The sequence below is a fragment of the Scardinius erythrophthalmus genome, assembly GCF_964197995.2.
Source record: "Scardinius erythrophthalmus genome assembly, chromosome: 23".
Lineage (NCBI taxonomy): Eukaryota > Metazoa > Chordata > Actinopteri > Cypriniformes > Leuciscidae > Scardinius > Scardinius erythrophthalmus.
The window spans coordinates 27,339,086-27,366,517 of record NC_138243.1 but is presented as its reverse complement, the minus strand read 5'-3'; the positions used below and the strand labels follow the sequence as shown (position 1 = coordinate 27,366,517).

General features: G+C 36.3%; 1 protein-coding gene across 2 annotated transcripts; it reads right to left on the bottom strand.

The window, feature by feature from the left end:
- Positions 1-563: 563 nt before the first annotated feature.
- Positions 564-27,102, bottom strand: LOC308683961 (metal transporter CNNM4). 2 transcript variants are annotated; one of them, XM_081354889.1, is made up of 7 exons: positions 25,708-27,102; positions 23,037-23,180; positions 21,921-22,055; positions 21,664-21,833; positions 13,020-13,116; positions 7,378-7,553; positions 564-1,973 (listed from the first exon to the last, which is right to left on the bottom strand). In XM_081354889.1, the coding sequence occupies exons 1-7, from the start codon at positions 27,083-27,085 to the stop codon at positions 1,545-1,547; spliced, it is 2,529 nt and encodes an 842-aa protein (XP_081211015.1). In that variant the 5' UTR covers positions 27,086-27,102; the 3' UTR covers positions 564-1,544. The 2 variants fall into 2 exon arrangements, with proteins under 2 accessions (XP_081211015.1, XP_081211014.1); XM_081354888.1 differs by having other exon boundaries at positions 7,378-7,595; positions 25,708-27,094.
- Between the last annotated feature and the right edge of the window lie 330 nt (positions 27,103-27,432).

Below are 27,432 nucleotides of genomic sequence, written 5' to 3'. Positions count from 1 at the left end.
CTGTCACTTTAAATGCTCGAGCTCTTTAAAGCAGGATGGATTCTGATTGGCTGTCAATGTTTTTAATCGTTCATATGCGGGAAAATCGTTCTGAAAGCGATTCCAACGATATTGTTTTTCTGTGTCGTTACAGTTGTGGTGTGGACTCTGATATTCTTTTATATTTAGAATGATATTTAGAACTATCTTTTTCGATATACATTATCGTTATAGTTATTGTTCTTGGTGGGCCTTAAATCTCACAAAATTTCAGATCATATTTCACCCCAAAATGAAAATTAATAAAGACCATGAAGATTTTTTGCATTCTGATATTTCTTAGTATTTTCATTACTGTGAGGTGAAAAAAAATTAAGTATTGCTACATTATGAGTGCATTAGCTGTACTGACTTAATAAAAAAAACAATTAAAATTAACAATTGTAGTACAGAAACACGACTCTAACGAGAATCATTGAGAATGAGAATTACAAAACCTCCAGAAAAGTACAGTAATGAGAATTTGTCAAGAAAATCAGCGTAATTGCCATGAAAATAACGCATAACATCATGCAAAAAATCTTAATGGTATATATAGGCTTTATTTCTTCGAATAAATGTTGTGAAATATAACTCTTGTGAGATTCATCCAGGGGACGAATTACAATTAGGTAAAAAAAAAAAAAAAAAGATTATACAAAATACTGATGAAATATACATACATAATTTAGACAAAAAAAATAAATACATTAATCTTTAAATAAACTATTTTATCATAATTAGAATTTCATAATCACAGGTCTGGGTTTTTCAGTGGTAAAAGCTCAATGGTTTTTTTTGCTATAAAAGTCACCACGTTGGGTTCTCCAAACCACATCTGTGTCAGCAAATTTCATATCTTCAAACTATATTTACAAAGTTTTCCTTCACGTTTGTCACGTAGAGCTACAATTTCATCACGGCTACATCACGCAGCCACTCGAAACCCTGGCAAATAACCAAATAAACTAGACCAGTCTCTCTGAAAGGTTAGTTGTACACAAACAAGTCCAATAATAGCTTATGAGACTCAAAGTGCTCTTATGCTCATAATCTCAGAAAACTACAGCACACAAATGTATGCTGCTGGTCAGAGACATCATAAGAAGTGCATATCGTACAATAACTTTGTTATATACTGATGAATTATTCTATAATGCCTATAAACAGGCATATTTGTAGCATTAACATAATTTACAGAAAACATTAAGATAGTGTCTACGTGATTACATGTCTACATGATTAGCATGCAACACAGGTCATAAGTAACTTGTCATAAAGACTTCAACGTCGGACCGAACCCGCAGCCCCTAAAATCACAGTGAGATCACGTCCAACATTGAAGACGATGCACCTTTTTTTTGGAGTTCTATAAAACACCTTTGGCCTCTCGAAATGAGAGATCAGGCCATAGATGTAGTGTAGTTTCTAGCAGGTTTTGAGAAAGACATCGTCAAGTGTAAATGTGCTTGTGCGATCGCATTCGTTCAACTCTGGAGCTGCGCAAGGGCCCCAGATTAGTGTCGTCAAATGGTGCTCTCGGTGTGCGCGTGCGTGAACATGTGCACATGATGCGCGTGAGGGTTGGGGAAAGGCGTCGGGCTGCTGTTGCCGTGGGGATGAGGGGTGGGGCTGCTGTTGCCGTGGGGATGGGGGGCAGGGCTGGAGTTGGAGTTGATGTTGGTGTTCAGGTGCGACTGGTTTTGAGGGTGGCCGTGGCTCGGCTGGCGTTTGGACAGGCTGTTCTTGTCGTTGAGCAGCGAGGTGGTCTCATCCGGCCCGTTCTCTCTGGGAGCCGTGGGCGCCGTGGTGTGGTTCGCGCTGACGGCAGGGGTAGGGGTAGGAGGAGGCGGGAGAGGGCCGGTATCCAGACGCGTATGGCTGCTTTCAGGGGACTGAGGAGTGCTGTCCAGCTTTGAAGCCAGGAGGCCGTTTTGGTACTGAGAACGAGTGATCTGAAAAAGACAATAAAAAACGGATAAAAAAGGTATCCGTACTTTTATTCAGCAAGGTTGCATGACATTGATCATAACTGACAATAAAGACATTTATAATGTTACAAAAGATTCCGTTTCAAATTATTTTAAAACTAACTTTATAACTAAAATCTAAAATATATATATATGAAGAGTTCAGATGCAAAAGCCTCTAAGTGCCATCAGAAATTTTCTTCTAGAATGATAATTTTTATCAAGCTTGTATATTTGAAGTTAAATAATTTCACTTAAATGACAATTAATAGGTAATCTTCATTGCCATTTAAGTGAAATTACTGAACTTAAATATACGAGCTTGATAAAAATTATCATTCTAGAAGAAAATTTCAAATGGCACTTAGAGGCTTTTGCATCTGAACTCTTCATATATATATATATATATATATATATATATATATATATATATATATATATATATATATATATATAAAAATTGAGATATATATGCTGCACCCGAAATCGAATACTTCCCTACTATATAGTATACAAAAACCAGTGGGCAAAAAGTACCCGGATGACCTTTCTAAAGTGAGCATTCAATATACACTTTACTATCCCATGAGGCCACGGGAGATGATTTGTGATTGGAAGTGAAGCGAAGCAACTGACGCCGTAGGTCACATGATAATGACAACATGGCTGATGTAGTACGTTCGAATTTCATACATACTACACACACGCACACTATCTAGAACATACTTTTTTAACGGTCGCTAATTCAAATGTTGAATGCAATTTTGGACGCACCGATAGTATTTTTATGTTGTGTTGCTGGTCAGTAAGGATAGAAACATGACTTAAACTCATTAGACATGCTGATGAGACCCCTCAGACAACTTCGATGATATTGGAAAATGACCTTAGTATTTGGACTATGTAATAGCCATAAAGGGACAAGATGAAGAGAAAAAAATATGAGATGGGAGGAAAAATTACGTCAATGAATTTGTGCTCTCCCGCAAATGTTTTGCGTTCCCCTGAGAGGAGGAGCATGACTTCAAATTTCTAAGGAGGAGCGCAAAGGTTTTGCAAGCGAACGCAAAGGTTTTGCAAGCGAACGGAAAAGCATCGAAATACATTTTCTTCATCACCACATCCCTTTGAGGCTCTGCAATACACCGAATATCTGCTGAAAATAGTCTGAGACTGGACAGGCTGGTCAAAATATTTGAATATAAATAAATATATATTTTTTAAATATTAAAGATATTAAAATAATTATGTGTGTGTATATATATATACACATACATACATATGTATATATACATATACACAGTATATATATATATATATATATATATATATATATATATATATATATATATATATATATATATATATATAATTAATATTATATATTATTATATTATACACATATATAAAAATATTATGTGTATATATATAAAGTGTGTATGTTTTTTATATATATATATATATATATATATGTGTGTATATGTATATATGTATGTATGTTTGTATGCATGTATGTGTGTGTGTATATATATGTATATGTATGTGTGTGTGGGTGTATATATATACATATATATATATATATATAGTAAATTTAAATCGTATTTATATATTAATAATATTATTACAGTTTTTACTGTATTTTTCAGTAAGGTTTTGCAAGCGAACGCAAAGGTTTTGCAAGTGAATGGAAAAACATCGAAATACATTTTCTTCATCACCACATCCCTTTGAGGCTCTGCAATACACCGAATATCTGCTGAAAAAAGTCTGAGACTGGACAGGCTGGTCAAAATATTTGAACATAAATAAATATATATTTTTTTAAATATTAAAGATATTAAAATAATTAGATGTGTGTATATATACACATACATACATACATATATATATACATATATATATATATATACATACAGTATATAAACTTCTGTTAAACATGAAGAAGTCCTGCTGCATGGTGTTTTCCACGATACAAAATCGCCGTTGTGCTTCCTGTTTTGAAATAAAGTTTTTAGATGGGTCCCTTATGCAGATTGTGGAGGAATTTAAATATTTGGGCCTCTGGCTCGATTCCAACCTTACCTTTAAGATACACATTGATAATATCATTAGGAAAGTATATGGATGTCTTAACACTCTGTACAGATCAACTAATTGTTTTTCGACTCAAGTCAGGAAAAAAATTATTTCTCAACTGGTAATACTAGGGGTGTAACGATACACCAATGCCACGGTTCGGTTCATATCACGGTTTTGGAGCCACGGTTCGGTTCGGTTCGGTTCGGTTCTGTTTGCTGTGGGGGCAGGGTTCATGGCAGGGAACCAGCAATAATAACACTAGATTAGCTTTTAACTTAATAAAAACAACAACAAAAATAATTTAACTTATTAACTTTAACTTTATTAACTTAACTTTATACAGTGGCTTCACGTTTTCTTTAGAGCAGTTAGCACACCTGAGTTAACTAAAATGAAATAAATGCCTCCACTGACTAGTCAGAAATAAACTGCACACCTGAGTAGGGTTGCCAACTTCAGAAAAGTCAAATGCAGGACAATCATGGTTCTTTATAGGAAAACAAGGGACCCTCAAAATATTTGTACTGTATCGCACAATGTACATCATTTCAGTGTCTGCAGACAGTTAAGTATGTTTAAAAGGTTATCAGACAAACACATTTGTATTGCTTAACCTATTTATGTAGGTTACAATTTAATTCCAAAAATAATTGTAATGTCATACAAACAAAATGTCACATTACAAACAAACCACCATTCAAAATAACAGCATTTATCTGAAATAGAAAGCTTTTTTAACATTATACATAGGCCTACAGTTCAAAAGTTTGAGGTTAGTAAGATTTTTTTTTTGGGAAAGAAATTAAAGAAAGTAATTGACTACTTTTATTCAGCAAGGATGCTTTACATTAATCAAAAGTGACAGTACATTTATAGTGTTACACAAGCTTTCTATTTCAAATAAATCTCTTAAGATCTTTATACATTCTTCAAAGAATCCTGGGGCAAAAAAACAAAACAGTTTTAAACATTAATAATAATCAGAAATGTTTTGTGAGCATATTATTCGCTCAGGTAGATCACATGTTTTCTTGCGTGGCTGGAATGTTGAACAATAATCACATTGTTTGCATTCGCCAAAATTGATTTGCCGAAATCAAAACGTGGACAGTGAAAAGGAATTACCGTTAGCGCGAGAGCGGCGAGACGAGTCCGGCTTGAAGCGAAAGCGACGAGATGGCAGAGGATTATGTTCGCAAAACAAACAATGATTTGTCTCAAAACGATGATTAAAAAAAGCTGTGATATGTCATCATATTGGATGATGACAGGTGTCGGTGATCATTCTCAAGTGTCGTGATAAGCACTGCTGCTGCTGTTGCTGTTGTATCAGTCAGTGGTTGTGACCGGAGGGTCTTCAATCTCAATATGCCGCGGAGTTGCCATCCTGAAGTGCGTATGTAAACTCCCGAGCATGATCGATCACCCAAATCACTTGACATGCACTTTATTTAGTAAATAATATTATAATAATATTTAGTAAAACTACAGCTCTTATTAGTTGTTAAAAGTGTACTCATTAATAACTATTTAATCAAATGTCAAGGAAGAAAAAAATATTTTTGTGACAAAGTGATGTGAGAGTTGGGCCGGGGCAGCAGGGGGCGGGGCGCGTTCAGTTCGACATGAGAGTATCGCGGTTCGAACCGTGGCTGTTGTATCGCGGTTTTTCGGTCCGGTTTGAATATCGTTACACCCCTAGGTAATACCAATTATTGATTATGCAGACATAGTTTACACTAATACCTTTGAGTCCAATCTTAAACCCCTTAATGTTGTATTCAATTCTCTTTGCAGATTTATATTGAACTGTCCATTTAAAACTCATCATTGTTTTATGTATGATTCACTACACTGGTTGCAACCGAAACCACGTAGGGATTACCACTGGATTCTGTTTATTTTTAAACGTGTTCATTCCAATTGTCCTGCATACCTTAAACAGCACTTAATACCCTATTGCTCAACATACTCACTTAGACACCTCCAATGTCCAACATTTTTTTTGGTACCAAGGTTACTTTCTGTAGCTGGTAGGAGAGCATTCCGATGTAAAGCCCCTTATGACTGGAATAACCTTCCTCTTTTTTTAAGGTCTATTTCTACATTTGGGTTATTCAAATCGTTTCTTTTTTCTTTTCTTAAAACTACATGTTCTTGTAATTAGGGACACCAATGGTATTACATATAATTAAAACATTTAGTAATATGTGTACAATTATGACTTTCTTTGTTATTTTCTTTATCTTGATTTTCTTTTACATTTCCATGTGAGATGTGACGTTATCCTGTATGTTACATTTTGTCATAAGGCATATTGATAATTGATTTATTATTATTATTATTATTTTTTATTTTTTTATGTATTTGGTTGATTATTTGTGAATATACTTTAATATGTGTGCTATATAAAAAAAATAAAAAATTAAATAATATATATATATATGTGTGTGTGTGTGTACATATATGTGTATGTATGTATGTATATATATATATATATATATACACACACACACACACACACACGCACACACATACATGCATACAAACATACATACACATATACATACATATGTACATATAAACATACACACTTTATATATATATATATATATATATATATATATATATATATATATACATACATAAAATGTATATTATATATATATATAAAAATATTATGTGTATATATATATAAAGTGTGTATGTTTATATATATATTTTTATATATATATATATATATATATATATATAAAGTGTGTATGTTTATATGTACATATGTATGTATATGTGTATGTATGTATGTGTATATATATGTGTGTATATATATATATATATATATATATATATATATATATATATATATATATATATATATATATATATATACACATATATATATATAGTAAATTTAAATCGTATTTATATATTAATAATATTATTATAGTTTTTACTGTATTTTTCAAAAATGAATGCAGCATAAGAGACTTCTTTTGAAAAACATTTAAAAATATTACCAATCCCGAACCTTTAATCGTTAGTGTCTGATGTACACACTCATTGCTAAAATGTTCCAACAAATATGTTTTTTTTCTTTAAGTGCTAATGCCAAAATCTAGAGAGCAGGGTGACTGATACAATGCAGATAAGCATTTATAATACAGTTGCCATTAGACATACAATAACAGCTCAAATTAAAAATATAGTTGATACAACCCATGTCTTCTGAAGTCATACACAGGAGCATGACTTCAAATTTCAGGAGCAGACCGGCTCACAAGCCACAAGAACATTTATGGACATGACATACCTTCACAAACTGTACGTCAGTGATGGCCCGCACATTAAAATCAGGGACGTACTGTGCGACGGGGCTGTGATTGAGCTGACTGCTACTGCCGCCGATGGACAGAGAATCCACTCTCTCCGCGCAGCTCAGAGACACAGAGCGGTTCAAGCCGCTTACGTGAGACGGCGAGCGAAACTCTGGAATGCACATGAAATCCATCAGTTCATGTCGTGGCACGTCTGCTTACACACACATACACACACAGACACAGATGAAACAGTTTCAGTGAAAATACACACTAACACAAATGGGGCACTACAACAGTGAGATAATGTCATCGATGAGAGGGAAAGCACAACAACTGACAAGGAGCAACAAAGAAACACATATGACTTTGAAATGAATGGAAAGACTATTGCAAATGATTGGATGGTCGTTTCAGGCTTGTGTATGAGCAGCATTAGTTCAGTTATATTGGAGAACAATAGATTATACTATACGGAAGTATTATATTAGTATGTGATTATAAAGAGAAGAGGATGTACATAACCTGGATGACTATACTGTCAAAACAAAACCATGTGTGATGAGCACTAGATGTTCTGACTGTAATAATATTAACACACTAGCGCCATCTAGAGGTGTTATGAACTACCTTCAGTGGTCACTGCAGTGACAGGTTTTACTGCGACAAATAACAGACAATGCATGAATGCTGAATGATGCGGATAAAAGCACACAAACATTTCACTTCATCCCATTGACTCAGAAGCGCATGGTTACTAATAAAAGCATTGGAGATCTTTCTCTGTGTTAACAGGGTTAATAACTATGGCAAGCCATTTTGACTTTTATTCAGTCGCAGGATATGAAATCTTGATATCAACAATTCTATTTTCGCTTGATATCAGGAATAAGATTTCAACTAGTAATAACTTTAATTCTTGATATCTGTAAATGTATTTTCACTAGTTAAATGTCACCATAGGCTGCCAATTCAGTTATTGATATCAATAATTGATTTCTTAATAGTTGAAATTCCAATTTCACATATCAGAAGTACAATTCTTACTAGTAAAAATCATTATTTTTCAAATCAATAACTAGGTGGTTACTAGTGCAAATGTCTTCTTGAAATCAACAATTGAATTGCTACTAGTAAAAGTTATTATTTATATCAATAATTTGATTGACACTATTGCGACAATGTTAATTTTTGATATCATGAACGTGATTGTTATATTACTAGTAAGACGCCATTTTAGATATCTGAAAGTACTCTGCTAATTATTGATATCAGAAACACATCAAATACCAGAAATAACATATGTAGGATAGCACGTTGAAATACATTTACAGATATCAAGAAGTAACATTTCAACCAGTGACAATTAAGTTATTGATATTAGAATTATATTTCTACTATAGTAACCACGTAATTATTGATTAAAAAAGTATGACTTTTACTAGTAAGAATTGTATATCTGATATGTGAAATTACAATTACAGACGTCAAGAATTAGTTTTTTACTAGTTGAAAATTAATTCTTGATACCAAGAATTTGCATTTCTCCAAGTGATTATGTCATTGTTGATATCAAGAATTAAAATTTGAGTTAGTGGAAATGTAATTCCTGATATAAAAAAAAGGACCAGTTCCAAGTAGAAATCGAATTCCTGATATCTAGAATTTGCATTTTAACTAGTGAAAATGTAATTGTTGATATCAATATAAGCTACTGAATTGAATAAAAGTCAAAACTGCTTGCCATACATTCGTTGAAGCGTTATATTGTTTACTCTGTGAGCGACGCGACGTGATAAACTACAACTCTCCTGTTATAATCAATGAAATCACCCACACTGCAAAACATGCAAAGTTTGTAGATAATAACAGAATCGATGTAGTATTTCCGTCTCGTGTCGCTCACGTGCTCTCGGTGTAGTATTCATGACGGAACCAATCATCACAGCGATATCAGAGAATTGATGATATCGGAAAATTGCCTTAGTATTTGACTATACATTGCACTCCAGCCAGAAGCGTCTGAGAACGTACAGGTTGGTCAAAGTATCTTAACATTTTTATTCAGAAAATAACTAACACGCTACTAGATGGGCAAACACCACTTTACATAATTAATATTCATAACCCAAACCACGCCTTAACGGTCTCTGTTCCTGAGGAGAATAGACGTAAACATTGTTAGAAAAACAAATGAGTCCATCACCAAATTATCTTAGTGTTTAATAATATATTAATTCGTTTTTTATTACGTTTTCATTTTCGTTTGTTAAAGATTTTTTTGCATTTGACGGTTTTTAAATGTCTACTTAGTTTTTATCATTTTAGAACTTTTACTGAAATGTTTAATTTATTTCAATGAACATATTTATTTTTAGTTTAAGTTTTAGTTAATGGTAGCAAGACTGCACTGCACTTACGTACACTTAGTATGATTGATCCTGTACATAGTATAATTTACTGTATAAAGTATATTTTATCCAAACAACGACGTAGTTCATCATGACGTCATGAACCAATCTTCAATGATCATGTCAGAAGCAGAGCACGTGTGCTGGTATATTCTGATACTAAGGCAGGACTGTATTTTCAGGGTGGTGTTCAAATGCATGAGGTCAGGTGTGATGGACAGGAAGTGATGTGGGCAGCGGGGTGAGTGTGTTAGTGGTTAGAAAAGAAGAGCTCTCCAAAGATTGAACTCATGAGGTCAATGCCAGAACCAACTATCCAGCAAGCTTCCATTTTACTAACAGTCATTTACATCAACGTACAGTGTATATGTCTTATGCCATGTTGCGCATATAAGTTAATGCTTACAGTAGTTAGTGCTAAGCTAATAAATCAAAACTAGGGCTGCGTCTGAAATCGCATTCTTAAGTAGGTCTCGCTATAGTATTAATATTACATAAATAAATTCAGCATGTTTTCACACTTTTATAGTGATCGTCACATCCTGTTTGTAACTTGAAAGGACTAAAAAGTAAAAGTGGTTCATACACTATATGTCAGTTCTTTTGAATGCTAATTCAAATTTAGATTTTTTTTAAATATTTGAATTTAAAATTATTTCTTAAAATTCTCTGTAGCTTACGAATCTCAATTATGCTTGCATACATTCAAACCTGCCACCTCGAGACTTGTTGCGCTAAGTGTGAAGTCAATGGCGTCAAACATTTTGTTCTTGCGCGTCTTGTGGATAATTGCATCAATTTTGAATGTCTTGAATGAATGCAAGCACAAACTTGATTTGAAAATATAGTGAATATAAATAGTGAATGTTTCATAAAAACCACAAAAAAAATCTATCAATGCAGTACTGAAATTGCTGAATAGGCTTTTGGAACAGAGTTTTAAAATAAAATTAAATAAAATTTGCTGGACACCGGTTCATGACATGATAAAAGGTTATTTTTTTAATTTTAAACTAGTTCTTGTCCCGCACCACCCCCATGTTAGCTCCCCTTCATTGCAGAGTTAGCCCCCCACATGCAGGGGATTTTACCTGGGAAACGCGAGAACAGAGAAAACCTCTTAAGCGAAAGGCGGCGCGGACGAGGCGACACCACGGCAGGAGAGAGAGGGGGGGTGACAGCTGGGGGGGGGGGGGGGAGCCAGAGCAGAGGAGAGACAGAGAAGCTCTTTAAACACGGCACACATTAACATCCTGTGGAAAGCTGCTGAAGGTGAAGATCCCTCATTATGATGCACTATGGGAACTTTGTATTTTCCTTGAAGGGGTAATTTTAAGCTACTAGTCTTGCTTTTCTAAGTTAAACATTTTCTGGTGACATTAAAGGCATGTTTCACCTAAAACCCGTCGCTATCGTTCCAAACCTGCATGACTTCAGTGGAAATCAAATGTAGATATTTAGCAGAATGTCCAAGCTGTACAAGGAAAGGACTCCATTATAAAAGGTAATTTATGCCTGTGTTCAAAGCTGAATTTTCAGCATCATTACTCCAGTCTTCAGTGTCACATGATCCTTCAGAAATCATTCTAATATGCAATGTAGAAAAAATGGAAATTAATACTTTTATGCAGCAAGGACATTAAATGACTGTAAAGACCTTCGATTTAAAATAAATGCTGTTCTTTTGAACTTTATATTCATCAAAGAATAATGAAAAAAAATGTTTTACAATTTCCACAAAAAAATACCAAGCAGCAAAAACGGTTTTCAACACTGATAATAATAATAATAACCATTATTAATAAGAACGGAGAACATATAACAATTGATAATAGCAAATCAGCATATTAGAATGATTTCTGAAAGATCATGTGACACTGAAGACTGGAGTAATTGATCACAGGAATAAATACATCTTCAAATATATTCATATAGAAAAATAGTTATTTCAAATTGCAATAATATATTTTACAATATTATTTTAATAAAATAAATGCAGCCTCAGTCAATATATGGGACTACTTCCACAATATTTAATATATTCACAAGATTTACAACATTTTTGTTTGAGTAACAGTCCGAAAATTAAGTCGTCATTTAATTATTATAAATTTAATTAAATTAGCCAACAGTGGGCTGAACTGCATCAAATTATTGCATGCAATGTTTTGGAAGCTAATTTTAAGTCTGTTCATTGCAAAAAACATAATTGTCTTCAGAATTACCAACCAATAGTGTTGTGCTGAGAAAATCAGCTTGGACATTCTGCTAAATATCTCCTTTTGGGTTTCAAGGCTTAAAAAAAATACAGGCTTTGGAAGGAGCAGAGGACAAGTAAAATACCAATGGATCAGTCACATGACCTTTGGTCTCTTATACAGTGTTTCTCAAAGCACATGCAGGCACACATTCAGACACATGCTAAGCACATAAATGTGACGTTTGGCACATGGATGGACTGCGGCACAGCTGGAGGTGAAGGAACAGAATCAGACAGCATCATTACACATAGTGACACTCGGCCAGCAGATGTCCCTGCGGTCAAATGTGTCCGTACAGTCCCCTACCGGCAGCGTCAGTGTTGTTACGTAACGCCAGACTAAACTTACAATGACAGATCATGAGAAAGTGCTTGTGTCTGCGCTTGGAGACTAAAAAAAAAACACAACGCTGGCCATTGATGGCTGGGAAGCAAACATTAACAGACACATCATCTTTACCATAAATCAACCTGATTTACACATAATTTCAGTCGGTTTCTTGCAATTATTATAGTATTGCTGTATTATATGGCGCTTTTTGCATCCTTTGTGAAACTTGAAAAGTTCAGTCCAGATTTATTGATATTCCATCCAAAAGATCATGGAACATCTTTAACTCGTCTCAGTTCTTGTTCTGTAATTCATTCGGGTTTGGGACAGCATAAGGGTGAGTAAATGATGACCGTTTTCATCTTTAAAGAGATTGTTCAGTAATACAATAATAATTCTGTCATCATTTAATCACACTAGTCTAGAACAAAGTAAGATAAGATAACTGAGTGTTTTTGTCAATAGGCTCCAAGATTTTTCAAAATATCTTATTTTTTGTTGCACAGAAGAAGAAAAAAGGAACATCATGAGGGCGAGTAAATTATGACAAAACTTTCATTTATGGATTGAGTAATCCTGTAAGTGGGAATATATCACACTCTTCGATTAGAGAATAAGTAATAAATAAATACTCACCCAGGCATGGTGTGTTCAGTGCCATGACTCCGTAATAAGAGAAAGGACCGGCCTCAAACTTCATATTCTCGTTTCCAGCCTCAACTTCCACTCGGCCCTGAAGGACAGAGGTGGGTTTAATAGTTAAAGTGCCCCTATTATGATTTTTCAAATATTACCTTTTATGCAACGTGTAATATAGCTGTTTGTGAATGTAAAAGGTCTGCAAAGTTACAAATAAACGACAAATAAAGTTATATTCTCCTAAAAGAAAGAATCAATTCTGAACTGCCGAAATGAGTCATCAGAAATTACAGTCTCACTTTCTGTTACAAACCTACACAACAATGAAACAAATTTGCATAATGCCAGCCTATGCTCTTCATTGGCTGCCTGCAAACAACGTCTTCTTTGCCCCGCCCTCAAACACTGTAGTTGTAGCTGAGACTGGAAGAGTTTGGTTCGTGTTGTTGTCATGTAGAAAAGACGCTGATTTCTGCGCTGTGAAAGCAAATCCTCTTTGCTAGACTTCCAAAGGATGACGACTCATGCTGGAATTTAATTCAGCTATGGTAATGGGCTTTTCGTTTTGACATGCGCTGTAGGCGGTAGACCAGTCACAACAGACTGGGCCAACCAATCAGAGCAGAGGAGACCAATCACAACAGACTGGGCCGACCAATCAGAGCAGAGCAGACCAATCACAACAGACTGGGCCGACCAATCAGAGCAGAGTAGACCAATCACAACAGACTGGGCCGTCTGACCAATAAGAGCAGAGTAGACCAATCACAACAGACTGGGCCGACCAATCAGAGCTGAGTAAACCAAACACAACAGACTGGGCCGACCAATCAGAGCTAAGTAAACCAAACAACAGAACAGACTGGGCCATCTGACCAATCGGAGCAGAGTAGACCAATCACAACAGACTGGGCCGACCAATCAGAGCTGAGTAAACCAAACACAACAGACTGGGCCGACCAATCAGAGCTAAGTAAACCAAACAACAGACTGGGCCATCTGACCAATCAGAGCAGAGTAGATCAATCACAACAGACTGGGCCGTCTGACCAATCAGAGCAGAGTAGACCAAACAACAGACTGGGCAATCTGACCAATCGGAGCAGAGTAGACCAATCACAACAGACTGGGCCGACCAATCAGAGCAGAGTAGACAAAACAACAGACTGGGCCGTCTGACCAATCAGAGCAGAGTAGCTCTTTTCCAATAGTGTCAGTGCAGTCAAATCACGACAATCATAAAGATACAACCACAAAAACACAAACTGCTTAATATCAAATAAATACATTGGCAATAAAAAGCATTGTGTGATTTCTTCAAGATACTGAAACCAAAAATTAAACAGCGTTTTTAAAAACACTTTTATGTCAAACGCGACTTATTTTGAAATCTTAACCGGCTTCCTTGAAGAACAACCAGTTGCGTCTCCATTATTAAAGACAGAACGACACACAACCCAACCAAAACTCCCACGAGGACGGTGAGGTTTGCACATTTAATACTTTGAAACCAGGACACGTCATGTGCTAAACTACATTCGAGAGGACACACAAATTTTCCAAACTCTCAGGCGTCATATTTGCCCCATTTTCTGCCCCAATGGAGAGGACAACCATTCCTCTCATTCTCAGAAAAACGTTACCAGATCTGTGGCGCTCGGATTGCATGAACACGGACCCTGTCACTCTATCTGAGTCTCCTCTGCTCTGGTGTCTATATTCAGGTGGACACTAAATACAAACAGAGCTGGACTAGTTATACCAGCAAATAAGCTTTCATAAAATAAAACAAAACTACTACTAAACAAATATTTACATTTACACTCTACAATGATACACTATCATTCAAAAGTTGTTGTTTTTTTATTTTGGAAAGTTGAAAATAATTATTTTATTGAGGAAGAACACATTATATTGATGAAAAAAATGCTGAATATTTTTTGAATATAGAATTTTGAATATTCTATTCATCAAAGAAAAATGTATCATGGTTTCCACAAAAATATTAAGCAGCACAACTGTTTTCATCACTGAATATAATAAGAAATGTTTCTATTTGGGGATATTTAATTTAATTAATCAACCAACGATACTATTGATCAGCATTACCAAACGTGGACGTTCCACTAGAAACATTGATGTATTGTTTTAATTTATTAATGTGAAGCTGCTTTGATACAATCCGTGTTGTGAAAAGCGCTATATAAATAAACTTGACTTGAGCAGCAAAACATCATATTAGAATGATTTCTGAATGATCATGTGACACTGAAGACTGGAGCAATGCATCACAGGAATAAATTACATTTTAAAATATATTCAAATAGAAAACAGTTATTTTAAATTGTAATAATATTCAACAATATAATGTTTTACTGTATTTTTTAGTCAAATAAATGCAGTCTTGTTTGAGCATAAGAGACTTATCAATCAGTAACAATTTACAGGTTCAGTTAATTAACATTAGGTATTATAAAGCAACAAAGACAACTTTTACATAATTTTATAATCTAGGTTATCTAGAATGTGCAAAGTTAAAATCATTAGTTAATGAATTATGAATAAACATTAATTGTCAATGAGCAATGGTATATTTAATAATTAACCTACATTAATGTGTAAATGCTAAACAAGTTTGTTGTTTATGTTAGCATTATTGTTAATGCTTTCTTGTAAAGTACTACCAACAAATCATCACTCATCGATTGCTAAAACTTACTAAATTCCTAAACTACTAAAATAATAATAAATTATTAATATATTTAATACATTTAAATTAAAGTTTATTTTCTAATAATTTAATTTAAATATATTTAAATACTCTATTAAATATGTATTTATCTAATAGACTGAATATATTTAAATAAAAGTGTAAGAACATACATATATACACATACATACATATTATATATATATATATATGTATGAAATATATGATTAAATACAATTAAGTATAAAACAAACAAAACAATAAACCCTTATTGTTATAATGGTTGCACTTTATTTTACAGTACCTGCACTTACATCATTTATACCCAAGAGAGTACTGGGTAATATAAGGTAACTAAACGGGTTAAGGTTAGGTTTAGGGGTAGGTTCAGGGTTAGTAAGTAGTTTTTACCTAGTTATTGTATTTACTATAATAAGTACATACATAGTATGTACATTTGGAACAGGACTGTAAAATAAAGTGATACCATTATAGTTTATATTTGTTATCTAATTTATTTGATCATTTTGAAAATTAATTTATACTATTATATTTTAAATGATTTTAAAACTCAGGCAGATTCAGTCTGCAAATTAGCAGATGAGAGGAGTTTGGTGAATTTAAGCAGACATGCGTTTTGATGGCCAGTGTGACATAACGCTCCATGACACACGGCGTTCATGCTTCGTATGACAATGTGCCGCGGGGATGATTACGACTGTGATAAACACGGTCACACTGACGTTCTGAAAGAGTTAACCTTGTCCTGGCTGACCCCCCCGTCGAGAACACAACAAATCCAGGATGTGATTTACTGATCCCGAGGGGGGCCCCGTGCGCCAATTCAGCCCTGTCCCGACACGGCTCGCCCTACCATGACCATCTTCAAACTTAAGCCACGCTAAGTAAGCAGTGGCACAGATATTCATTCAGATGACTGGAAAGTGTGCATAAGGTCGCGCTGATATGTTGATCCCCGTATGAGTTCACATACAAGTCAATATCTATATATGTAACGTGTGCATGGACATCCAAGAGTCTTTCCATCAATCTCACTTCTGATTGGACTGTTTTTTAAAACAGGGTCATGGACAGCTTTGATTGGTTGTGTATACGATCGTGTGTGTGTGTGAGCTGGCAGAAAGAGGGTGGGATTAGAGCTGCTATGCTCAGGATCCCTTTCTTATGTAAGAGGGATCAATTAGTGAAGGACAGGCCTACCCGATGCTGGCCTCTTCTGGTTAAACCAACAGTGAGGTCACAGACGCTCCGAACAGACCAGGACGCCTCAACTGAGGGGCACGAACGAGACACAATGTACACGCCAAGCACAAAAGAGCTTGAAAATGTTAACCAGCATCACTTTAACTCCTGAGTAATTCATGAATTACCTCTGTGTGTAACTCATCCTGTGCTCGGAGTGTTACGGGCAAGAATGACACCTCAAAATTGTGCAGAGAGGTGTGCTGTTACTTCGCCAAGTGATCTGGCTTGGGATTTTGACTCGGCAGACAGAAAAAACAGACTTAAGTTCTTCCTTTGAAAGTTTTCTCCTTTGACAAGTACGATCACGGCGAACATTCAGATCTGTATTGGCGCTGCCGCTGATACAGAGTGAGCCGTTGGCATGGATAGGTATGAAACAGCTTCACAAACTCTTTTCAACCACATAGTATCATTTTTCTGTTTTATAATAATTCAAAATATCACAGAAGTACTGAGATACAAACACTGATGTCTATGGTAGGGATCAAAATAGAGTAAATTACCTTTTGCACATATACATGCTTTAAATAACAATTGTATCAATTGCATGATTACACCAGTAGGTGGCGACAAGTGACTTTTTTTTTGGCTGCATCCGAAAACACAAACTTCCCTACTATATGGTAGGCAAAAAACAGTGTGTGACAATGTCCAAATTCACAGCACTCATAGGCAAAAATTACCCGGATGACCTACATCTTCTGGCGAGATACTGAAGTGTGCATACGATAGACATTTTACAATCCCATGAGGCCAAGGGACAGGATTTGTGAATGGAAGAGACTGACACTGGTAGGTCACGTGACAATGACAGCATGGCAACATGTAGTATGCCCAGATTACATTTATACTACACACACTCATACTATATAGAACATACTTTTTAGCGGCCGAATTACTTATTCAAAATAAGTAACTACTCAAGAGAGTGATTTCAGACGCAGCCCTAGTCATTGAATCATTCAATTAAAGGGATGGTTCAGAGTAAAATCAACCTAGGGTCCTTTGCACCATGACATCGAGTCAAACGCCCCCCCCCCAGAAGTCTTTTTTCCCCTTGGTCGAACATTATTAAAGTTAGAGCTTATTTAGAGATATCAGCCGAATGGCTTAGTGCAGGCGCTAATGGATCCAAATTTGTATCTCGTAAATTACCCCACTAATAATGCCCAGAATGGTACCAAACTTCTACAGTAGTACAAATAGGTTCTGTACTTATAAAAGTCCTGGCAGAAAGTGATGCATAAGGATGTAGTGTAACGACGCCCAGTTCCAGGAATGCACTGATATTTTGCTGGTAGTGGCAGTTTATAACAATTATTATTAGTTAACACTAAGATGTCAACACTTCGGAAAAAATAATAATTTGTTGTTACACTACATCCTTATGCATCGCTTTCAGTCAGGACTTTTACATGCTTTTCTCAACTCACTGAAGTGACGTCGGTGTCCACGTTAGCGGTAGCATGAGCCGTCAGGCAAGTGTTTTTTAAATAAACTCCTGATGTACTTACAAACTTTCCAATGCCTCGTTTTATGAGTACAGAACCTATTTGTACGACTGTAGAAGTTTGGTGCCATTCTGGGCATTATTAGTGGGGTAATTTATGAGATACAACCTTGGATCCATTAGCGCCTGCACTAAGCCATTCGGCTGATATCTCTAAATAAGCTCTAACTAGGGGTGTGCGATATGACGATTTTTAATCGTGGACGATTAAAATGTCTCCACGATCTGCTTTTTAAGAAATATCGTAGTATCGTGCATCTATCAATTGCAGTTCTGGCGCCTTTGTCCCACTGAACAACGCGACGTATATTCACATAAAAAGTTTACGCAGTGGAACGGGACACAGCAGTTAACAAAAGTTCATAATTTGCATGTGCAATAATGACTTGTCGGTTAAACATTTAATTCGCGTGCTGATGCGCGTTTCTCAGTGCTTACGTTAAGTTACATGTGAAGCTCACATGCACTAAAAGCCTGTCTACCAGCGCCTGGATACTGGACTAAAAGTTATCTTTCGAGTCTTATTATGCTAATACTGTCAAATACACACAAGGTTTACATAAACAACGTCGGTTATGTCTAAAGTGAAAGCAAACTTGAGAAAATTGAGAGAAAATCTGCTTGTCAAATGGGTGTATATTACACGCGTCGCGCGCAGCTCTTAAAGAGACAGTAGCAATAGTAAACACGCTGCCGCTTGTCCTTAAAGGGATAGTTCACCCAAAAATAAAAAAATATCACATTATTTACGCACTTGTTGTTCCAAACCTGTATTCATTTCCTTCTAATATTTTTCTAATATTAATATTTTGAAGAATGTGGCTCAGTAACTTTTATTTTCAACAGAAGAAAGAAACTTATTCGAGTTTAAAACAACTTGAAAGTAAATTATGACAATTTGAATTTATAGAAGAACTATCCCTTTAATGTTAATAAAACAACAAAATGCAAAGAGAAAATCACTCACTGCTCTTGACTGATAACTTTAATAGTAGCTTTAATAAGTATCAATGTATAATTTATACAGTGAACTCTTTTGTTTTATGTTCATATTTGTTCATTTAATTACTTTCTGCAATGCTACTGTTAAATACACCCACTGTAGCTGAAAACAAAGCACTGTTTATTTAATTTGTATATTAAGTTGTGTATGTGTAATGTGTATCTTTGATCTTAATATTTAATAACAAAGAAAATAATGACAAATATTTTTTATCTTCGCCCCTGTCTGCCATTCTTTTTTTATTTTATATTTTGTTACCTAAGGCTTTGTTTTTAAAATATGGACATTAGTTTGGCTGTAATGCTGTCACAAAATAGTAAAACCAACATAAAAAAAAAAGAATCGTGATAAAATCGTTAATCGTGATTTTTCTGAAAAAAATCGTGATATGATATTTTTCCCATATCGCCCACCCCTAGCTCTAACTTTAATAATATTCGACCGTTTGACTCGATGTCATGGTGCAAAGGACCCTAGATTGATTTTACTCTGAACCATCCCTTTAAGAGACTTGTTCAAAAACACTGATTCATCTAGTACTAAAACAAGTTAAGTCATTACAAGCGAGTCATTGAATCATTCACTCAAACTGTTTTTTTTTTATAATTACAATTAATTAAGTTTTATAGTTTAAATATTTGTTTATTTTGTTTAGCCATCTTTTCAGAATTGTGGGAGAACCGTGATCTCAGTTTCAAACCAAAAAATCGTGATTCTCAATTTATCCAGAATCGCACAGCTCTACAGTAGAGTGCACACTTTTAACATGGAAAGTAAAAACCACCTAGCAACCACCCAGAGCACCCTAGTAACAGCATAGCAATGCCCTGGAAACCACCTACAACACCTTAGCAAACATCCACCAAATACACCTTAGCAACTGCATAACAAACACCATGGAAACCACCTAAAACACCTTAGCAACTACATAGCAATACCCTGGCAACCATTTAAAAAGCAACACATAGCAATGCGATGGCAAACCACCTAGAGCAGTTTTAGTGGGTTGCTATGTGATTGCTAGGGTGTTCTGGTTTGTTGCCAGTGCATTGCAGTGTGGTTACTAGAGCCTTCTGTGTTGTTGCCAGGGCTAGTTCTCAGCAACTGCATAGCAACACCTTAACAACCACATAGCAATACCTTTAAAAACATCTAGAAGTTAGCCTGCTCTAGGTAGCTAGACTTGTTCTATATGCCTTAGCAACCACTTAAAACATCCTAGCAACCACATAGCAATGCCCTAGTCACAACATCCCAGCATCATGGCAGTAAGTTTTGCACAGGCAAGCATCCCTCATATTTTCCTCAGAAAAATCCAGTCTATTTTGGGATACATCTAATCCTGTAAGTACTAAGAATTCTGACAGACAGAGAGAGATATTTGTGGATGGTTACAGCTGACGTCCCTGGAGCAATGTCATGGGGACTCCACAAGGTCAAATGGTGAGGAATTATATGGGATGCAATCATGGGGTGAATCACATGGTACCAGCCATGGGGAACAGGCAACTTCTCTGACCTTTTCTCCTTCTCTCAGACCAAACCATCCCTCAAAACAAACTCTAATGCAATAAAACGCTATGTTTTATAATCTATGTAAGAGTGTTTGTCTTGAGTAGAAATGAATACAAGGCAATTCAGTTGGCCTTTAAGCAATAGTAATAATGATATTCGCTTTAGCAAGCCCCGCTAACAGGAGACTATGGAAGCTTGTTTCCGCCACTGAATAATAAATAAATAGCGACTTTTTATCTCACAACTCTGACTTTTTTTCTCACAATTGCGATATATCAAGTCAGAATTGTGACTTTTTTTCCTCAGAATTGCAAGATATGAAGTCAGAATTCTGAGAAAGAGTCGCAATTCTGAGAAATAAGTTGCAATTCTGAGAAATAAAGTCGCAATTGGGAGATAAGTCAGAATTGCATGATATCAAGTCGCAATTATGTGTTATAAAGTCAGAATTGCGTGATATAAAGTCGCAATTGCGAGAAAAAAAGTCAGAATTCTTTCTGTTTTGATTTAAAGGCACTTTTTCAAACTAGCCTAAATATTTAATAAACACAAACGCAGTGTAGACATTAGTGGGCATCAAGTCTACAGAGCTTTCTGCTGAATTGTCATTACAGGCCCACCGATCAGTTTCACTTACCTGAAGGATGAGGATGAAGAAGTCGACAGGCTTTCCACGTTGATATAAATGGTGCAGTAGCGAACGCTTGTCGCTCTCGTTGAACTTGATCTCCTGAATGACATCCGGATGCCTGAGGATTCGCAGTAACACCTTGTCTTTGATCTGAAGTGGACTGAAAATGCTCACCTCTATGGAAAGATGGGTCAGCAAAAATTGCCTGTTATTTGCAAAAAGCGTGAGAAGATAATCAGTGTCTTATAAACGCAACAGCTCACCAGTAGCGAGGAAACGATGCGCTGCTAGCATTAGTTGCGGGGATATCTTGACTTTAGATTCGCTCTCATGTTTGAACGCAGAAAAGTCCCTCTTGTTCTTGTTGGGATCCACTTTCTTTTTGTTACGATTGTCAGCTAGCAGACAAAAAAAAAAAAACACAAAATCATTAATCACTCAACCAATCACTCATCTTGTTTCCCAAAAGCATCTTAAGCCTAAGTTGATCATAGAAGCCACTGGCACCAATAGTCTCTATGATCTACTTAGGCTTACAATGCTTTTAGGAAATGCAGCCCAGATCTATAAATCAATAATTGAACCAATTAATCAATTATTAGACCATTAGATTAGACTGGATAAGATTTAACCCTCTGTTGCTCCTCATTTAGTTATCACACTCACACTCCTCCCGGTCAAAAGTGGCCGAACTTTCTTTTTCAGTAAAATCTATGTAATATATTTTTGTTCAATAATATTTTTTATTTAATATTTTGTATTTGAGAGAATTTTATGGTACTAAGTAATAGTTATTTATGCAATAATTATAATACATTTGTTTCCACAATTTGTACAATACAATACAATACAATACAATACAATACAATGAATTAACCCATACATTTTTAGGCCCTGTTTTTTCTAATTTCTAAGTAACCCCTTCATTGCTGTGTGTTTTTTTTTTCTGTATCGTGACTGATTTGTAGGTTTTTGTCATTTTAAATGTTTTTTTTATGTCCTATTAATTTCTATGTTGGTCATTTTTATCCGCTAGGAGTACAAGTGTGACTATTTTTAGGATGATTTTTTCACTTTTTTGAAGTGCCATAAGTCACCAAGTGTCCTACCATTCTTATGAAGTCAAATTTTCAGTCAAAAGTGACCGAAGTACAATGTGTAGGACTTGTACTTATAACATCTACTAATGAGGGCAGGGGGGAGGTTTTGTTTCTGACACTTATTGTAGAACATATTGTGATTGTTATTAATGTTTCCTTGTTTACGAAAAGCTAAATAAAAATATAAAAAATAAAAGTGACCGAAAAGCATCAGAGGGTTTTAAAAATCCATGATATTTCCATGAAAAATGAGAAAACAAATCACTATCTTGAACATACTGTAGAGATCAGACTCGTCCAGGATCTCAGATTTGATGATCTCCTCAATAACGTCCTCCAGCGTGACCAGCCCCAGAACCTCGTAGAACGGATCTCCTTCGCCCTCACTATTCACCTTCTGAACGATGGCCAGGTGGGATTTACCTGTGGACAAAAACACCCAAGCCAAAAATAATTAAATGCACTTTATTTTAGTTTTTATACTTAAGTCTTCTAATTCCAATTAGAATGGCTGTTTAACCCTTAAAGCAACACTAAGGAACTTTTCCTCTTCGGTCGCCCTACAGGTTGGAAGCGGAATTGTCCATTACCGCTGTCGTAAATAATTTCGCTACTGTCACACACACACTCACTGTTTATCTTGTACCGGCTTTGGAATGAACGATGTCCACAGACAAGGTAGAGTATGTTGCATGATTTCATGAAAGTATGATGTATTGCGACATCAGAAACGAAGGAAAACTAAATAATGATTATTGCAACGCTTTACATAAAGCAAGTCAAATTTGTAGTTTTCCTATGTCTCATTCGAACTACAGTAATGCGACCCGGTTTGGCAAACTTGCATAGTGTGGTTATAGCAGATATAGGGCTGCAAAGCGAATCCAGAAGTGCCTTTCACCCTGTTACGACTTGATGAACCACTGATACGATTTTGGAAACATTATTTTAAGGTAAAAAAAATTCCTTAGTGTTGCTTTAAAACAAAAAAAATTGTCATCATTTACTCACCCTAAAGATGTTCCAAAACAAACAGTTGACAGTAGCCACTGACTTCCATTGAATTTTTTTCCTAATATGGAAGTCAATGGCTACCATCAACTGTCTGGTTACCAACATTCTTTAAACTATTTTCTTTTTGAGTTCAACAGAATGAAGAAATTCATACAAGTTTGGAACAACTTGAGTGTGAGTAAATGATGAACTATCCCTTTAACACAGATTTAGTTCACACGAGGCCAGGAAACCCACTGAGTGAGTGTAGAATAATTCAAACCATATTCATATATTGAAGCACTGCATGGACATGCATATTAATGAGCCGTATTCTCACTACAGAATCTGAAAACCCTATGAATTATTCATCATATTTTATCTGAGGGGCCAGATCAATCATAACCATTTAAGCAAATACTGGACCATTTGCGTTTCATGTTCCAAAAGAGAGTCAGATCAGAATTCCTACTAAACTTAGAGCTTAAAGCGCTTAAGAGGGGGAGATGACGGAGACGTATGGGGATTACAAACAGAAAGCGAAAAGGCAAGGATGGAGCAAGACAGGACCAGAAGACACTTTGACAGGATTAAAAGTTAAGAGGGAAATATGCAAAACACTGTAAAATCAACATTACTGGACATAAACTGCTAAAACATGAAATCTGTGTAATACTTGGTGAATGCTCAAATCTGAATAAAAATACATGGATGCACCAATATAGAAATTCTGGCCAATACTGACAACAAATTATTATTTTTATGTTATATGTTAATGCCTGTTTTTTTTCCAAACTAAATTTGAGCTGCAATTAAAATACAAGTATAATCAGGCATCAAAACATTATTTATTTTCAATTTCAGCCAATTCAAACTCAACCACAAATTAAGCACAAAGCTTAAAACTTTATGTTCAAATCACCCTAAAACCGATCTACAGTCCGCAACACTTAATATGGCTAATATCATACATCAGTAAAAATTATCCTAAATGTAGAAAATGAAAGAAAATATGCAGATTTTTTTTCTTGAAATCCGTTTTCCTCAGGGGAATTTTAAAGTACATGATCAAGCCTAACATTATAATACGGAAAGCTTTAGACAAGCAGTCTCCAATGCTCCTGAGGGATCGGCATTTAGCAAATCACCCACATTTACTTATTTGCATACTCATAAGCTTATTTACATACATTCATAGCCCGCTGGAGCTCATTTTAAACCAACAGCAAAAACACATTTAAATGAAGTGCAGAGAATTTCTACAAAATTGTCATCAAATGCAGCAAAAGCAATGTCCGCTTTGGACAAAACAGTGCATGTCACATGGGGTTTGTGGCACCTCTGCAGAGCTGCAGTGATTGATATGAGAAAAATAAAGTGGGAGGGGCTTGAAACTGCCAATCATTCCAAAACACCGCCCACAAAACTCATCTTTAAACTATTATGAGGCAAATTTGTGTTTTACACACATGCACTTTGAAATTTGCTTCAACCGTCATGCATCATGATTAAAGCCAATAAAGTAAGATTAATCTTTGCAAAAATTAGAATTGTAGTTCATTGATAGTTTAACAAATGTAAGTAACTATGTTAACAAATAAGTGTTTCCAATACCAATGTAAAGAATAATCTGAATATTAACAGGAATATTACAGCCCTGAATCTGAAGGTAAATGTGGCAAAACATTACGAGTCTGCAAACTCTGATGGACCGGATGATGATGTGTATTTTTAAATGAGTGACAGGTGCTTTTGGCAGCATCGGATTCCTCCGCCATTTCCAGAAGAGCTGCATATTGATCGGAGGCTGATACAGGGAGCATATGGTTATTGATTTGGCTCTCAGGGGGACACATCATAATCAATAGGAGGGTGAAAACAACTGTGCATGGAGATAAACCCTTTGCTTCCTGTGAGCACAGCACATTCTGGAGCACAGAACACATAAAACACTAACCTTTTTTAAACTCCTCCAACATGGCATCCAACTTAGTGTCGTGGAAGACAAAATGCACTGGGCGGTTGTAGAACTTGGTGACCGTTTTAAGCGTAGTGCAATCATCCGGGTCAACAAAGGCCAGGTCCTTGACGTACAGGATGTCCACGATGTTGGAGCGCTCGCTGTCGAACACGGGTATCCGCGTGTAGCCGCTTTCCATGATTTCAGACATGGTGCTGAAGTCGAGCACGGCGTCGATGTGAATCATGAAGCAGTTGCCCAGCGGCGTCATCACATCCTCCACCGTCTTGGTTCTGAGTTCGAGAGCACCTTGTATGATGTTCAGCTCTTCTCTGACCAGGTCGTTGTAGGGCTCTGTGACCTTCAGCATCCCCACCAACTTCTCTCGGTTGTAGACGGTGCCGATTTCCTGCCCGAGGATGACATCCAAAAGCTTACTGATGGGGAATGACAACGGGAAGGTCAGTAGCATGAAGAATTTGGTCAGCACGATGGTGTTGGCGCCTACGGCCAAACCGTGGCGCGAGCAGAGCGCTTGTGGCACGATTTCACCAAATATGACAATGCCAACCGTGGATGCCGCCACGGCTCCCAACCCTGACCCGATCAAATCATCTAGTAGGATCGTCAAAGTTGTGTTGACCAGCACGTTACCCAACAATAACGAGCAAAGCAGATAGTTGCCCTTGCTTCGAATGGGTTCGATTTTGCGTGCATACTTCTTCTCCTTGTTAGTGCCGCAACTTTGCACAATGCGAAGCTCCATTGGATCTAACGCCATGAGCCCCAGGTTGAGTCCACTGAACATGCCGGACAACGCAAGCAAGCTTGACACCAGGATGATTTGGAACCAAAGAGGTAGAAGAGATCCTTTCTCCTCTAAGACTACCAATCTACCATCATTATCAGGCAAATGGACCCATTTATCTCCCAAATCCTGTCTGACACATAGGCTGTAGATCTTCTCTCGTTCACTTTTACGCATTGGCTTTACATACACACTCACCAGACCTGATGTGCCCCTGCTGCTCACGTTCATGTAGCTGCCGATGCTCATGTCTTTAGTGAAATCCTCACAAGTCCTGTTCAACGCGTCACTACTCCCTGTATCCACATACTCCGTAAACCTGATGTGGGATGCTGCGCCCGGGGTCAGGTGGACACCATAAAACCGGAGCACGACGCTGCTCTCCTCCGTTACCTGGATGAGCCCGTCCTCCGTCGTGCTGGCCGCTTTATCGCTCCTCTCCAGCCGCATGCCCAGGATCTGACTCCGGGAACTCTGGCTCGAGGTCTCCGTTCGCCCGCCGACAGAGCTCCAGAGGAACACGATGAAAGTTAGAAGACACCCCTGCCCGCTCCGCTCTGTCGCCATGTTTGTTGCGCTCTCTCCGCAAGGCTGGACCTTACGTCACGTCATCGCTCCCACACGCGGACCCCACCCCCTCATTTGCATAGTGCACAATTGCGCAACGCCCACTTTCAATACAGTGGAAAACTTATGTGGAACGTTGAATGAAATGGTAAAAATATATTATTAAAAAAAATAAAAATCACGTTTGGACTAATAAACGTCTCCATGACGCCTCATGGCACCATGAGGTAATGTTTTTATATAATAAATTGTAGTATTAAGTATAAATAAATGTAAGAATCTAACAGGTTTCCAATTAAAAATGATACACTATATAAATAAATAAATTAATATATATATATATGAAG